The 18,180-nt window shown below is 33.9% G+C and overlaps 2 protein-coding genes and 1 long non-coding RNA gene across 3 annotated transcripts; 2 read left to right on the forward strand and 1 right to left on the reverse strand.

Annotated features, from left to right (window-relative positions):
- Positions 1–524: 524 nt before the first annotated feature.
- Positions 525–3,960, forward strand: LOC122587195 (protein ETHYLENE INSENSITIVE 3-like). Its single transcript, XM_043759297.1, has 2 exons — positions 525–670; positions 1,992–3,960. Exon 2 carries the CDS (start codon positions 2,072–2,074, stop codon positions 3,743–3,745), a length of 1,674 nt encoding a protein of 557 aa, XP_043615232.1. The 5' UTR covers positions 525–670; positions 1,992–2,071; the 3' UTR covers positions 3,746–3,960.
- A 1,714-nt stretch (positions 3,961–5,674) lies between these two features.
- LOC122589544 lies at positions 5,675–6,382 on the forward strand. The gene is made up of 2 exons (XR_006322283.1): positions 5,675–6,054; positions 6,137–6,382. It is a non-coding gene; the product is annotated as an uncharacterized LOC122589544 (long non-coding RNA).
- A 4,392-nt stretch (positions 6,383–10,774) lies between these two features.
- LOC122589492 (transcription termination factor MTEF18, mitochondrial) lies at positions 10,775–12,975 on the reverse strand. Its single transcript, XM_043761788.1, has 2 exons — positions 12,888–12,975; positions 10,775–12,746 (listed from the first exon to the last, which is right to left on the reverse strand). Exon 2 carries the CDS (start codon positions 12,715–12,717, stop codon positions 10,942–10,944), a length of 1,776 nt encoding a protein of 591 aa, XP_043617723.1. The 5' UTR covers positions 12,718–12,746; positions 12,888–12,975; the 3' UTR covers positions 10,775–10,941.
- Positions 12,976–18,180: the final 5,205 nt, after the last annotated feature.

Consider the following 18,180-nt stretch of genomic DNA (forward strand, 5'->3'; position numbering starts at 1 on the left):
AATTTCATTTTATATTGAATTAAAGTTAAAAGTAATAATAATGGTATTAGATCATGACATAAACCAAACCATCTTTATCATAATTGTTTTTAATATGAAATTAAATTAATCATAATAATAGAATTAGATGATTACATAAACCAAGACATCTTTATCATAAAAGAAATGATATTCGTATCATACATTTTACTAAATCTACTACATATGCCAACCAACTAAATAGAGTATACAAGTTTTTAAAATAAGTATTTGATACTGGTAGCTTTATTAAAACCTCTGGTACGAATATCAGTCATATATAACAGTGCTTAAACCATTTATGTCCAGAAAAAGAACAATCTAAATGGGTCAATGAATTATTCACTTAAATTACATAAGAATAAAGATTGGGGCCCTCCCTTTGCTTCTTTCTTAAAATAGAAATGAGGTAATTAAACAAATAAATACACCCCATTTACATTACATAATATTTCATTTCCCACTATACCCCTCCCTTCCTCTAGTGTTACCTTTTATCTTATTTTATTTTATTTATGCTCATTTGTTTGTTTTAATGTTTGTGCCCAAAACATAGATTGTAAGAAAAAGCAGTTTTTTCAACTTGTTTCAGATGGGTGCAACTTAAGCAAATACTAAACAAAAGGAACCAAAAAAGAAAGCAGCTAGTTTTGTAAGTTTATTCATGTTTTTTCAAACTTTTTGTTTTTTTTTTAAATAATATTTGATACCCTTTTGATTCTATGAAGAAATTTGTCATCTTTTATTGGAAAGGTGAAAGCTTTTTATTGATATTAGTTAAATTTCATCTGGGGTTTGTGATTTATTCATTGATTGTATGATCTTGTGATTGCTATTTTTTTATTTATATATATATAATACAAGTCCTTAGTTTCTATTTGTTTTGAATTAGCAGATCTCTTAAAATAGAAAGAATTGACCTTTTTGTTGTTTTTCATCTATTATGATCAAAACTTACAAATTTAAATTGATTAAGAAACATTTCTAGTGTATTAAACTATATTTTAATCTGGACTGAAACTTCATCAACAATCTGATCAAGTTTTATGTTCATATCTTTGTATGAATTAAAGTTTTGACTTCCTATTTATCCCTTATAAAGTGATTAATTAGAAACCCTTGTGTTTTCATTTTAAATACATCATATTTTTTAGTTTTCAGAGTTATTTGTGTCATCTGAATTTATTGAAGTTCCTTTAATCTTGAAAACTTTTGCTCTCCTCCTGATTTTCAGGTTAAATTCTTCAGTATAGACCATAAGTTTTCAAGCTCAAACGTAAAACTGTAATGAATTTGTCAAAATTGTGGTTTTCAGAGTAATTTCCTTTGAAAAGCTAAAACCATGGTTGGTTTAGTCAACCACACATACTTTTGTTATCAAATATTCAATCTACTGTGATCTTTATCTTTTCCCTGAGAAATATAACACCCTGAGTTTTTACGTCAGAAAACAGAACATCTTGTTACAAAAATGGAAGTATATAGTACTCTTTTCTGCAAGGATGGTATATTGTTGTTTGTCCAAAGTCGCCTAACTTTGAAAGCCATTGTGTTATATGTTAGCATAGATGGCTAGATTGCAATGAACAGTTGAACACTTACATTTGATGGTTCAAAAAGTCATGTGATACCTCTGTGTAAGACAATATTAGAAAATGAAGTGTGTATTTTTATGGATGTGTGTTTTGACTATGAACGATATGAAGTATGTATTATAGATCATTGAGGATGGCATGCTTGATTTGATTTGTAATCTAAGGATATCTTTGTCGGTTGCTTTATATAGTTAACTTGAATCTTGATCATTTTACACATAACTATTCATACATGCTCCCCGATGTAACTTGAAACCACGACCTCTTGGTTGTTGGATCACCTCAATACAACTACAATAAAAGCCCTATTGGTTTAATATAAGTGTAATTTTACTCTACCTTTTCGTGTTCCTAATTCTCAGTTGATTGGTATTTCAGGAGAGTGTCCACCTAACCACTGATTTTCAGAATAATCTGTAGAATATATAATTAAATCTTGATTGCAAAGCATTCTAGAAATGGCGATGTTTGATGAAATGGGGTTCTGTGGAAGCTTCAATTTCTTATCAGCTCCTCCATTTGAAACCGAGCCTACAACTGAAGAAGGACTTGCTGAGGAGGAAGATTACAATTACAGTGATGATGAAATAGACATTGATGAGCTTGAGAAAAGAATGTGGCGTGATAAGATGCTTCATAGACGACTTAAAGACCAAAAAAAATTCAAAGAAAATGATGATCTTGCAAAGCAGAAACAATCCCAAGAACAAGCAAGACGAAAAAAGATGTCTCGTGCTCAAGATGGGATCTTGAAATATATGCTTAAAATGATGGAAGTTTGTAAAGCACAAGGTTTTGTTTATGGAATTATTCCTGAAAAGGGTAAGCCCGTGAGTGGAGCATCCGATAATCTCCGGGAATGGTGGAAAGAAAAGGTTCGGTTTGACCGAAACGGGCCCGCCGCCATCTCAAAATACCAGGCTGACCACTTGGTACCTGGGGAAACTGAAAGTCTTGAACCTGTCTCAACTCCTCACACTCTACAAGAGCTACAAGATACAACCCTCGGGTCTCTTTTGTCGGCTTTGATGCAACACTGTGACCCCCCACAGCGTCGGTTCCCTTTGGAAAAGGGTATTGCACCACCATGGTGGCCTACCGGAAATGAGAAATGGTGGGTTGAATCAGGTATGCCGAGAGAAAACGGTCCACCACCTTATAAGAAACCGCATGATTTAAAAAAGGCATGGAAAGTCAATGTTCTGACGGCAGTTATTAAGCATATGTCACCAAATATTGAAAAGATACGGAAGCTAGTTAGGCAGTCGAAGTGCTTACAGGACAAGATGACTGCTAAAGAAAGTGCCACGTGGCTTGCGATTATTAACCAAGAGGAAACGATTTGCCAGAAGATGTATCCTAACACCTGCCCTCCAGCAACCGTTGGAGGTGGCAGTTCTTATTTGATGAATGATGCCAGTGATTACGACGTTGAAGGTGTAGTTGATGAGCCAATTCTTGAATTGAAGGACTGTAAGCCACATCCTTACGAGTTAGGAATCACACGAGCTGTTCCTCTTGCTAAAGTGAAAGGGGAGGCCTTTGACTTGAACTCTGGTCATTTTGCCATGAAAAGAAAACAAGCATCTCAAGGCGACGACAACCAGCTCCAGCCTCCAATGTTTGCTTGTGAGTATCCTCGATGCCCATATAACGATGCTCGTGTCGGGTTTCATGACAGAACTGCAAGAAACAATCACCAGATGAATTGTGCTTACCGGCCTATTACTAACCCTCCTGGCAGAAGCCTAAACTATCAAATGAACAATCTTCAAAAAGCACCCGTGTTTGGTATGTCATCATTTGGTCAAACTCAGTTCAATACTGATCCTCTGCCTTTGAATCACACTGCACCACCATCATACAGTAACCCCACCGGTGGTGGTATTGCTGAACTTGGACTACCAGATGATGGCCAGAAAATAATTTCCGATCTCATGTCATTCTATGACACAAATCTTCAACAGACAAACAATTTCAACTCTGCAAATCTTGATCCGATCCCACTTGATGACGGTTTTTTCACTTTTGATTCTGACAGCAACCCGAATGTACATGACAATGATAACCCTGACTTCAGAATTGATGCACAGTCAGTCTTTGCTCAAGACGTGCCAGCATGGTTCATATGAAGACATATGTCTGATGTCGAGGAGGCTATCGTTAGTAGGTGAAGCTTCTTTCCATAAACCTTATTAATAAGGTACCAAGTTATGCTTGTTAGTACTATAAAATGTCTAAAGATATGCTTATGGTTTGTAATAGGTTGGCATTTGAACGCTATTATGTACTTGTGGATGTTCAAACACGTTTGTGAATTGTGTGACTATGTTTTAAGTTGTGTTTAGGCATTGGAGTGACATATTCCAAAAACCATAATTTTCATATGTTAAAGAAGTGAGTTTTCGATTAAATTTGCCATTAACTGAATCTATTGTAAATTGTTGGACATGTCAAGTTATACAAAAACGAAAAGAATACTCTAAAAATACGAGTGACATTTGTGTTAGAATTTAGTATTGGTTTTAAGCTATAAATTAGATACTCATATACTAGTGTTTTGTCTTAATAAGTAGCTACCTTACGTACTAGTTCCTGTGTTCGTCCCTCTCCCCGGGACGAGTCAAACACCATTCGTCCCCCATGCACTGTTTGAGTATTTTCTTTTTTTATTCTATTTTTTATTTTCCTTTTTTTATTCTAACGGCTCTAAAAATTTAAATTTCAAGTTTCAACTTTGGGCAAATAGGTTTTAATGGTATCATACTCGTCGATTTTTACTATGTAAGGTATCATCCCTAAAAACCGTCAAATGTAACTCAAGTGTGTGCAAACGTGATCTAATATGAGTATTAAAACCACTATCTGGTTTTGTTTGACCAGTATTGTGCGTGTTTTCGTTTGACCATTGACTTTGACTGTCATGCCACCCTGCCACATCATCAATATAAGATTCTTTTTAATACGGAGTCTTTTTCCGACATAAGATTCATCCGAAGCAGGTGGGAGCATTTCTACTTCTTCACTCTTTTTCCTTTTATCTAAAGATCCATTCAATTATATTTTTTAAGGATAGCTGCAGAAAATGGAAAGCACCTTTCAATCAATTCACGAAAATAATAGTGACTTTTAAAAGTTTTGTTTTTTAGAAATGAACTTTCATTTATTACCGGAAATAGCAACATTTGACACGTGGACATCTTTTGATTACGTGGCATTTTTTTAATGACGTGACATTCTTTATAACACAGAAAATAGAAAGGACCTTTTGAACAATTTATGAAAATAGCAATGAACTCTAATTTATAGTCGGATTACTTCAAAACCTCGTCAGTGTTGGATGTGGAGATGGTTTTTTTTTTCAATTTCTTCAACTAACTTGGAAACCGTCGACAGTTTGTTCGAATTCGAGAACACCTCTGGACCTTCGTCATTTGGATCTATCTCATCTGCAGACAAACTCTTCTTAAACGAACCAAATCCGGCCTATGAAACTCTCGTCTTATCTAAACATCCCTAGGATCTCTCTCTGACGAAAACAAAGATGTTTTGGCATCTAATTTTAGAGATTTTAAATGTCAAAATAGACGAAGAAGATATAGATCTATGTCTCCTTTATGATCTTCATACACAGTTTCTCAATGCTTGAAAATGAAAGAGACTCAACAAAAATCAATGAAAAGAAACTGAATCAGCTTCGGAATATAATGACAAGAAAAAATACCTTGTCGGAACCAAAACTGAAACGGAACCATATTTTTTTTTTTGGGAAAAGACATGACTGACAAAAAATTAAATAGTAATAAATAAAAAATAATGCCACATCATTAAAAAATGCCACGTAATCAAAAATGTCCACGTCACCATGTACACGTGTCAAATGTTGCTATTTCCGGTAATAAACGAAAGTTCATTTCTAAAAAACAAAACTTTTAAACGTCACTGCTATTTTCATTAATTGGTCGAAAGGTGCTTTTTATTTTCTGTAGTTATCTCTATTTTTTAACCTCAAATATATATTAACTTCAAAACAATCATTTACATATAAATCTATATACAAATTAATCATCTCATCTATGGTCACTCATAGCTCACACAACAAAAATCAATCTATCTTTTTTTATAGGTCAATCGATCTGGTTACAAAGATGGATCTTTAGATCCGAAATAATATCCAAAAAAATCATCTCTCGCTCTTTCTCTCTCCTTCTGCTAGCTATATAATGGCGTGACCGGAGCTTTGTGGTGGTGATAGGGCGGTTGGAGGTGGTGATATTGGATACCTTTGATGATTTCCTATGTTTTTCTTCCTATTTTTATGTCTTCGATCTCAAAATAATCAAATTAATGGAGACTTACTTTATTGCCGGAAGTGATGGTGGCAGCTATGGACTTATGGAGGCACCGTTACTATATATAAAGATTAAATAATCGAAACAGAGTAATGCTTTTCAAATGTGTAAAATTATACATATATTGATTATTCCTTCTTTTAATTTTCATTCTCCTTCGCACTTTTGCAGTAGTATTGCTCCCTTTCTTCTACAAACTCCCTAGAACGTTGAATGATGACGATGATGAAGTGAGTCCTCAAGATTGTGTATTCATACGAGGTTGTGTACACATTTTATTCAATGGATTTAGTCAAAGGAGTAAAACTATATATGTTGATTAATTTGTGATATGATCTCCCATTTTCAGTGGATTTATCAATCATATGAAACCCCATTTTGTCGTGATTAATAAATTTTCCCAGATCTGAGTATTTACATTTTTTTTTTTGTTATTTGGTCAATTTTGTTATTTGGTCAAAGAGATTAGGCCCAGGTGGAATCCAATGAGGACAAAACCGCCATACCTGGCAAGTAGTATTTTTACACATCACATTAGAGCACCCCCATGCCCCAATCCAATACACTGCCACATCAGCGTCACATCAGAAAAATCTATTTCTAATACATTTTTCTCAATGCACACCAAATACTTAATACATCCAATACATTCCAATACACTCCAACATATTTATTTTCACACTTTTAATTAAATAAACTACAAATATATTTTATAAACTAAATACAAATAATAAACAATGATAATAATAATAAAAAAGTATTGGAAAATGTTTATTTTAGAAAGAAAATAATAATATATGAAACTATGGGGTAAAATTTGAAAATTTATATATATTAGATAACAAAATGTTTTCATCTTCCTCACATCACACAAACACACCACACCAGCACACAGTGTAGGCAACAGTAAATCGGAAGAAAAAAAAACCCCAAACACACCCACACACAAAAACACACACTCATAAATGCGTGCACGCACACACACACACACATATTCCGAGAATAAAAAAAACAAATTCACTTGCCTCTCCTCCGTATTCACCACCACGGAACCTCCAATACGTCGTCTCAATACGGACCAATACGGTCCACACCCAATGGTGTGTACCGTATTGGAACTCGAATACGGTCAATGTATTGATACATTGGGGGTGCTCTTAGTATAAATTTACACCGTTTATAATTACATTAGATAGTTTTTAGGGATGATACTTTACATAGGAAAAGTCGACGTGTATGATACCTTTAAAACCAATTTGCCCTTCAACTTTTGACACTTTTGGTCCCCAAACGGCTAGTACATTTAAACTTCAACTTTCAACTTTTGTCACTTTGGGTCCCTAAACGGCTATTATGTTCCCAAACCTTTTATATATTACCATTTCACTATAATTCACACATCTATCTCTCATATTCACCTACACTTACACATAAACATTTTGTTATTCAAATCATAATGTCTTTCACAATTCCTTCGTGTTTGAACTCGTTTACAAGAGGGGTTGTTTCAAGACGACTCCGATGATGAGGAGCTTATGGGGATTATGTCGGATTGTGTTGAGTTGCTTGAGGAAGGTGAAACGTCCGAATGACCAGTTATCCCGCGCACCATCATTACAAAAGATCGGGCAAGCGCCAATGAGCAACTAATGGCTCATTATTTTGTTGAAGATGCAAAGTGCCCGCTTTGGTACTTTAGGCGCCAATTTCGAATGACGAGACCATTGTTCATGCGCATAGTTAACGATTTAATGTCGGATCCGACTCGTAATCCATGTCCTGTGCTTGAGCATTTTAGTATAATGCAAAACAAGCTTGTTAGTGGGTGACATCGGGTTGGTTTTAGCACAATACAGAAGTGTGTGTCTGCCATACGTCAATTGGCGTATGGATACAACCCTGACTTGCTTTACAAGTATCTTCAGATTGGAAAGGATACAAGTAGAGTATTCCTAAACCTTTCAAATGTGTGTTTCTGCTCTACAAAGATGAGTATTTGCGCAAAACAACACCAAAAGATATATAAAGATTGTATGCTAAACACGAAGAGCTTCATGGTTTACCGGGGATGCTTAGGAGTATTGATTGGCCTTGGAAAAATTGTCCTTAGCATTGCAAGGGCAATACACGCGTGGTGATCACGGCCATCCAAGAATCATGCTTGAAGCGGTTGCCCCATACGATTTATGGATTTCACATGTGTATTATGGCACAACGGGATCAAATAATGACATAAATGTGCTAAATAATTCGCCTTTGTTTAGGTACTTTAAATTTCACATCCATTTTGTGTTGTCTTTAAAAACATTGCGTGTGTTTTAACTTTGTTATATTTAGGGAAATCATCGAGGACGTGCTCCGGATACTTCGTTTACTGTTAACGGAACACACTACAGAAAAGGCGACTACCTCGCCGACGGCATTTATCCGGAGTGGTCAACGTTTGTAAAGTCATATTCGTGCCCACAAGATGACAAGAAGAAAAAGTTTAAAAAGTATCAATAAAGTGCAAAAAAGGATGTCGAGCGTGCATTTGGGTGTCTTTAAAATCAATGGCATATTCTAAGCCAACTGGCTAGAGCTAGAAGCGTTAACCGGATTTGTCGAACCATGTACGCATGTGTTATATTGCATAACATGATAGTTGAAGACTCGGGATATGCCATAAGCTCACTTGAGGAGGATGGTATGTTCCAACCACCTCCTGTACCTCGACGTACTTTCCAAGATAGGATGGCGGTTCACCAACGTACCAACAGGGAGCTTCGTGACCGACATGTGCATCACGCCCTTCGTCATGATCTTACGGAGCATGTATGGTGTCTCCCATGAGCTTTACAATTGAAATTAATGTTTTTTAGTATTTCAGGATGTTTTTTATTTTGTAAGTATTTAGGAATGTTTTTTATTTTTTTAAATTTTATTGTATTTTTGAATTTATTTAGGAATGTTGGTTTTTTATGTTTTTATGTCAAATAAATTGTGTGTTTTATTTAGTTTTTGTTAAATACTGGGGGATTGAAAATGTAAAGTTAGATAAAGTGTATATATAAATAAAAGGTGGGTTCAAAACTAGTCCTGAGTATAAGGTTGGATTAAGGGAAATTTGTCTTTAAATAGTTTTTTTTTGTTGATGTAGCGATGATTAGGACTAGTGTAAGGACGAATCTTAAGGCAGCTTCTAAGTAACTCAAAATTTCCGAGTATTTTCAAAATCTGTTCCAATATATCATATATGCACCAAATATACCAATATAAGGTATTTATAAATCTTGTTCCCATTTCCAAGTATTTTCCAAATGCTTACATGGGCCACGTGCATGGAGTCATGGACTAACCGGTAACCACACAACGACATGTCATCTGTAAAGGTTTTTGTCCAATGTTGATATCGGAACAAAATTTGGGTGGAACTATGCTGGCCTTCTCTAACATTTATGGGATGGATTTCCAGTTTTCTTGGAAATCATACATGTATAAACACTTGATTAATATGTGGGTAATACTCATCTTTCGAAAATATATATGAGTTATCCCATTCGTTTGATTAGCTCTTAAATTTGGTGAAGTGGAATTATCCCGATATATATATATATATACAGTTAATCAAGCTAGGATTCAAGTCATAGATTCGGAAGCCAACCTGGAAGATGAAACGGGCCAAATCCAGAACCCCATATACCTGGAGACATGTTCATAACCAGATATGCCCACTCTGAGACATGTTCACAACCACCGAGACAGCGAGACATGTTGGCTCAGAGACTGTTCACTTTAAGACATGTTTACTCTAAGACATGTAATCCCGGACGTGCTTACCGCCATGTTCACTCTTGGTCATGTTCATTATCACTCCGGTACATGCTCACTCTGGACATGTACTCTCCCGGATGTTGGGAGAGGCATGAGACCGGTCCTGAAAATCACTAAAACCTGTTAACGGTCCTGGTCCCGGTCCTATATAAAGCGGAATCGGTACCGGACCAGGACGGTACTAGGCCGGACGTGCTTACTTTGAGACATGTTCACTCTTCAATTTGCAGATGCTTCCTTTTTACCTTTTTTAAGAACTCTTCGTACAATTTGCGCATTAAACTCTTTTGACATCCCATTTCTAGGTTAGTATAAAAAATCAGAGGCCGACATTTTTTTTTAATTGGTCGTATTTTAGCATGACCTTTTAAAATATGGAACAAGTTTTCATAACATGATATATAAAAGTTCTGTGACACAATGAAGCAGACTAGAGCATAGATTGGATCAAAGATTATAAAAAGTAGACAATTATTGTTAGAGAAATATTAGCATCGTTTTGGAGTCGTCTTTGGACACTTCAAACCTAGCAAACTGAAACATTTGAGTCAAGCAACACAAGTTATTCCAGCAACAACTCTCGATAACAGAATTAGGACCGTTGATTTATGTTAAACACATACCATGATACCTATCCCTTTTAAATTAGTTGTACTATTTGTAAAAAAATGTGTATGCTAAAGTATTACAAAGGTTTATCTAAAGGCACAGATCATTTATGTAGTGATCTATCCGCACATATTGGCATACAAATATTATAAACTCATGTACTTGATTGGCTTAAATATCTTCGGTTCTGCTGTATATAGAACAGATCAAATTTCATGATCAACCTTGCTATATTTAGTTTTCCAAGAGTTATTTCCAACAAAGTTATATCATAATGATCAATTCCAGTTGGGAACTTGTTGCATACAGATAACATTCAAATATAAACACTTGCAACATTTGAGCATAACATTGTTGACTGCTAAAATAAATTGTTAAAGTAGAAAATCCTGTCACAAGTACTACCCGCTAATCATATAAAGGGAAGGAACTACAGGAAAGAATTGTACAACAGACTATGAGGAACTAAGCAATATTTTTGGGGTTTGAAATTGGATGAATACTTTACTATAAAGTGTGTATACAACATAAAAAGCAAATGAAGGTCATGAATATTATTTTGAATTTAATGAAATTTTCAGATTTTCCCATTTGGAAACACCTTCGGGATGAATATGAACAAAATATTTCACAAACCTTGTATCCGAACACGCAAGAATGGTGCTCAACGATAGCTTTGGTTTTGCTGCACCTCTTTCTAGTAACCATAAATACATCGAGAACCTAAGATTAATCCGCTGGATGTCATAACACAAGTATGATGGAAACACCACGACAGCTTCCAATGGATAGCCTAAATGGTTCTGCAAACAATCAATCTTCTTTTCAAGAAGATCTTTTGACTGGTTTAGAACCGAAGGAGCTCTCTTGATCATGCTTGAAACTACATTGTAATCGAGTCCAGCTTGCACTAAACAATCAAATCTTTCCTGTAGTTGGTCTCCTCTGCCCCGAAACTTTTTTAGGGCTTTTGATAACTCATCAGAGTTTTCCATATAACCCAATCTTAATAAAAAGTTTCTTTTCTCCACAAATGTATTGGAATCTTGATTTTCTACTGATCCAGTCTCTGGCTTAGTAGCCCAATTGATCAGCTCCAGAGGATTATCCTTTATAGCTTGACATAATTCATCTTTTTTTATTTTCAAACTTCTCATTACGGAAATTGGCCCTTTTATAGTATTGGAACCAAGAACTTCCATATGGGTAGCGATTATGCTCACGATTCCTTCTGACTCCATCCCTATTTCAACCAAGAAAGACACTGCCGTCCAAAGATTCTTTGCACACTTAGATGATAATACTTTGGGGTTTTTCAAGAAAAGATCGTATATTTGGTTCATTTTTAGCCCTAGTTTCAGTAACTGGGCAACCAGCACATAGATCTGTTTCCCCGAACCATCAAACAGCAGTGCAGGGTTCTCCATAAACAGATTTTTCATCTGTTCATCATTGTAACCCACTTGCACAAGAAAACTCATAGTGTCTAACATTCTATCCCAATTCAAAGTAGTTCTTTCAGACACATAACTACCAATCCATTCCTTATCGAACCCAAATTCTTTCAGCTTATCCAAAACCGCAAGAAACTTGCCATCAATATTTCCAACCAAAAGTGACGGGCAGGACGTCACGAGTTTAATTACTATTGATTTACTTAATCCTAATTTCTCATAAGCCTTAAGTCTCATAGATAACACGCCATGATCATATCCAAAAATCTCCTTCACTTCCATATACATTTTGCCAATCTTCGTTCTAGGAATCCCGTAACCACAAAGAACATGAAAATTATCAAGCAAAAGATCATCATCTCCCAAAAATATCAACGATTTAGGAAGTAGTGATGGGGACTCAAAAGGGTTCAGACCTAAACTCTCCAAGAATGGCTCAAACTCATTAATGGGATTGTACCGGAAGTACTTTGACAAAGCACGCGATATATCTTCTTCGTTATCATCAACCACAGACAACAAGTTTTGAATAAAATGAGGGGAGTTCTTGCTCATGAACTCTGCATCCGTAAAATGGAAGCCTCTAGTAAAGTGCAAATAATCAAAAAGCGCAGTTTGTGCCTCTGTTCTTACAACCCTCGAAATACGATTAGCATTAACACTAGCTTGCGATTGATGTGAACTAACAATGCCCATATTTACTCGAATACTAGGTTCGGAAACACAAAAATTTTGCCTTTTAACAGATATATATGATGATAAACCATTTCCAGTACAAGCATTTTTACAAACAGTTGGTGAGCAAAACATATAATGCAGTTCAGAAATCATGCCGGATATCGAATATAACCTTTTACCGATCCCCCGAATCAGCATAGCAAATTTCACAAAACCCAGATATGGTTCTGCAAAACAACAAAAGGGTATTCAGTAATTTCAATATTCTGTAGCATTCTTATATGGATTTTGAGTAGACAAATTAATTAATATTAGAAACAAAAAAGAAAGAATGTTAATTCAGAAAAAAACAAACATGCTGAACTTACATGACATTGTGTTTCTTGAACTTGATAGAGAAATGAGATTAGTCATTAGTGGAAGAAAGCATGGTTCATCCAAAGCCCTAATTTTGAGGGTTTTGGACTTTAAAATATTTTATTCAATACACCCTTGACATTATGAATGTCTTTTATATAGAACCCATTATGTAATGCTTAGTTTGTATTCAACCCTTCCAGTATATTTATTGATCATGTTGGACCCTAAGTAATCTCTGGTGATGATAATCTACAACGAATATGATAAGAGTATGATGGTTTACATTACACTTTTCTCATACATTACTCCATGCAGAATTGTGTATCGTAGCTGTTAAAGTAACGTAAATGAAAAAAATTGTTTAAGAAAAGCTTGTTTTTATTTATATTTTAATTAATTTATCTTTACTTCACTACGAACTCAAAATAGGTATTATGTTTCAAGATCTTAATCGCCTATGCATCTCGATCGGACGACGATGATAGGAGACTTAGAAAAGATTAAAGATAGAACTTTGAGCAGGGAATAATGTGTTATCAATGTTATAGTTTTGATACGCTGTTAAAAAAAAAAAAAAATGTTATAGTTTTGATAACTAAGCTAAATGTGTCACTACTCATTGAACATTAGCATTGTACCCGCGCAATGCGGCGGCGGTGACGGTGACGGTAGTTTAGTGGTGTTGGTGATGGGTGGTGATCGATGACATCGACAATTGGTGTCAAGTGATCTAACCGTGTAAATTGATACAATGATAATAGTGATATTTTAGAAGATAAATGTTTAAAATGTAAATTAATTCATTAAGGGTAATTTTGGTAATATCTAATAACCCTTTCCATAAGGGTTGTTTATTAAGGGCAATCTAGTAATTTTTCATCTAACTATTTTCTAACCCTTTCCTAAAATAAGGGGTGAATAATCATTATAAAGGAGTAATAGTTAAACATAAGCTGGTCCAAGGAGTACAAGTCAAAGGTAGTTTATCATGTACATGGTCAACACTTAAAGTGTTGCCGTATTCCAAGTCGATAACTATGTGGTAGAAGATCATTGTGGGAAAAGAAATACCTATTTAACTCGCGTTTGCATGAGTATTAGCACACTAAACACATGCCCGGATAATGTGGCGGTATGATGGCGAAGGAGTGGTGCTGGCGGAAACGTGTTGTGGTGGTGATAGTGCCGACAACGGGTAGTGGTTGCGGTTGCGACGGCAGTGGCGGTGCACAGTGACAGTGGCGGATTTAGAAATTCAAACGAGGGTATGCAAATTTATATGATATTCCATCAAAATTCCAACAAATACTTGGGGTATTTTTGGTCGGGTTTTTGGATTTGCTTTTTTTTTTGACCAATCTGCTATACAAATCATAAAATCTGTAAACATACATAAAACCGTAACCGGACTCGTAACATAAGGATATAACAATGAATCCAATTATAACATAATTAAACATCTAAAATTGTTAAATACTATTCATATATCTATACCGTAACAAAGTTATATTTCAGTTATACATCTATATAAGCTAATTAATAGATTCTCTATTAATGTTTTTAATTGAAAACCGAATGTAACAGTAATTTTATAATAATAGCAACTTTAAGTTATTTTAAGTATATACTGATATTTTGAAACTTATGGCACTATCTTAAAATGAAAAAGCCTTTAAACTTAAAGGGTTACTTTTGACAAATTCGAAAGAGTAAAGTAATATGTAAAAACCTAAAAAGAAGAAAAAGCATCTTATCTTACTTTATGACTTTATCTTTCTCACCAAACTTGCCGACTTGAAAAATTATATTACTCCGGCAGTACCTGCAACTTTAGGCCAAAGCTTTGCACCTCTTCTTTTTCAATCTTCTTCAGCGGATGTGCACCTTTTTTTTTCTTCTAGGTTATGCACTCTTATGCTTCATTCTTGAGTTTTTTTTTATAAGAAAAGAAAGGGAAAGGGAAAAATATTTACCTTTTTGCATTCTTGAGTTTTTTTCCAAAAGAAAAGGAAGTGTAGGGAAAGAAAAATCAGGGTTTTTTCCTTCAAAAAGTTTCTGGCCATTTTGGCCTGATTTGGATGGAAACTCTTGGAAGGGGTGGTTGCATGTGGAAGGGATGGTTGCAGGTGGTGGAAGGCGGGTTTCAGGTTGTGGTTGCAGGTTTTTGGTGTTGGTCGCAGGTGGTGGTTGCATAATCAAAACCCTATTTTCCATCCTGTCACTAAAACAAATCAATACAACTCTAATTTCCATCCTCTCACTAAACCCTAAAAGCCAGCCGCCATGGCCGCCGTGGTGTGTCGCCTGAGCAGCAGTCCGATCAGGACAAATCAGCCGCCGGATGTTCGGATCTACGGCTCAGCTGCAGTACGATTACGAAGAGGAATATAATCACTACGATAGCCAATTAGAAATGGAGGATTCTTTAGGCGGCAGGTGGTGGAAGGGGTGGCTCATCAGCGGCAGGTGGTGGAAGGGGTGCTGGACATGGCAGGTTCATCATGTTTAGTTATTTATATCCTTTAATTTCTTTTCAACTCGAGAATGTCTTTTTTTAATTTAGTTTTCTATCATTTTCTCTCCTATCCAATCTGCCTCTTTTTTTTCTTTTAAAAAAATCTTGAGAATACAATGTTAAGAAATTAGGCTAAAAAAACCTCTAAACTTATTTACTTACCACTAATAGAATAAACCATAGGGTGTGCACTCGATACCCTATCTTGTACATAGATCCGCCCTTAGCGGTGGCTTTATTAATGTGAAAATACTTGATGTAATAAAGTAGTGTAGTTATTTAATTGTTAAAGAATGTATGTTGCAAATAATTTTATTAAGGGTATTTTATAAGCATATTAGGTTAAAATATTTAAATTAATGAATAAAGAAGAGCGGTTTTTTGAGTTTATTAAGTTTTTTTTAAGAAATATAAAAAGAGATGAATGTTTTATAAAATGCATATACTTATTTAGGTAGTATAGAAGTATGTTAATCTTTATATATACTAAAATACAACTGATGTAACTTTAATTGACCAATCACAACTCTTAATTTTTTTAATTTTAAGTAAATCAACACATGTCTAAATTAACTTACCCTTTTTGGTTTTCCATCACCAATTTACACATTTAACCCAATTTAAAAAAAATTAATACTTTATTGCATAATGTCTATCTAATAAAAAAAATTTAGCTAAAAGTTAAGAAGGTTACATATTAATATTAATATCAATAATTAATATTATATTACTTAATTGTAATCAAATTAAAATTTTGTTATTAGTTGTAATCAGAATTCAATTAGGATAATTATTGTTTTTATTAGTAATTGCAATCAAACGATATTTAGGATACATAGTCTTCTTATATAAATTGAACATACAAATAAAATCACAACAAACGAAATCTTTGAATATCCCACGAACGAGTCGTTACTTTTATTGTTCTTAACAGTAAAACTACTTTTTTACAAGACATTAATGAAAATTCAGTTAATAGTGTAATCAAAGTTAAGTGATATTGTTTTTGCATAAGAATTTGTATGAAAGTAATTTTGCTACACCATCCAGCCTTGATATGATTTAACATTCAGTATTAACATTTGAATATATCTCCATTATTTTAAAATATATTTTACATTTAACATATAAGTTCTTTTTGTCCCATATACTAATTCTTATATTGATAATGTTGTACAACCCGTGTATTTGACACGGGTCTAAAATTTAGTATATACTATAAGACAGTTGAACTGATGACTTATTAACCAATCAAATAGCTCAATTTATCAAATTGACTATCGCTTATGTCATCATTTAGATTAACTATAAATTAAAAATCCTTATAATCATTATCCAAATATATTATTATATTTTTATTTCTTTTAATTTGTAGAAAAAGTCTCATTAATTTACATTTTTTTGTTTTTCATCAATAATTTACACTTTTTAGTCCTGAATACTTAATTTATATTTATTATTTATTTTTAACCATCAACTTGAGAAGTTTTTTTTATATTTATTTTTAGTTATCAACTTGAGAAATTTTATTCTTTTTAAAACGATAGTATTTACATATTTAATTTTTTTAAGTTACAATTGTCATTTAAATCAAGAGTCCTAATTGGTATCAAAGAATATAAAATAATCTTAATTGTTATCTAATTATCATAGGACATGTGATTGAAAATAAACCTATTCGTGTTATGGCCCGCATCATGATCAAATACATATATTTAAATGTAAAATACAAGATCACTAGTATATTTATATTTTAATTCTTAATTATCTTTCATAATAATATCACATTATGAATATAACTGGTTTCAAAAAATTCTATAATAAAGAAATTATTGTAGCATGATTACAGTGACGAACCTGTGATTATTATATTACAACTTGCAAACTATAACACTTAAAATCGTATATCTTCATAATTTAAGCTTTTATGAATAAAATGTATGATGATCTAATACTGATAATATCGTAAACCTCGTGTCCGTGTTAGACACGAGTCTAAAATCTAGCATCTATACTATATCTATACTTATTATATAAAGCACGATCACCTATTTTGAAAATCTCAAATGATGATTTGAATCACACAGGGCCACCATCCGCCACCTACAGCCACCACCAACAATCACACAGGGCTCGCAATTTCCGGCCACCAAGTTCAAAAATCAATCACTCATATCTAGAAATACACGGATCTAAAAACACACATCTGAATCTGAGAAGAAAGTGATAGCGGCACGGTGGTAATAGGCGGCGGAAGAAAGGGCTTGGTCGTTAGATCGAGGAAGAAAGGGGTAGTGACTCAGTGGTTGATTGATTGTTTATTTCGTTTTTGTGATGGATCCGTTTACAAAGAAGAAAGAGAAAAAAAAAAGTTGACTGAATTTAGATCTAGAAAGTGAACTTACGATGAACTAGAAAGTTTGTTAGTGTTTTTTACATTTTAGGATGATAGAGAAATTATTATGTAGGATTTTTTTTATATATATATTAGGTCTTTTACCCGCACGATGTGCGGCTGCTTAAAAAAGTTGTTCATGTTGTTTAGTTATATGAGTATAAATAACAATTTGTAACAATTATAACTTGTATTTTAAGCAGGTATATACAAATCTATATTTATCGGTAATGGAAATATTTATATATAATGAAATATATAAATCCAAAATAAAACTGTGATTATTTAACTATTAATTAGTCGATTATAAGTTATACCAGCCTTTTAGGACACTAACGTGTTATCATCAAATATTCATATTTAATACCACATACTATACTTCATGCAATGT

The sequence above is a fragment of the Erigeron canadensis genome, chromosome 2 (genome assembly GCF_010389155.1).
Source record: "Erigeron canadensis isolate Cc75 chromosome 2, C_canadensis_v1, whole genome shotgun sequence".
NCBI lineage: Eukaryota > Viridiplantae > Streptophyta > Magnoliopsida > Asterales > Asteraceae > Erigeron > Erigeron canadensis.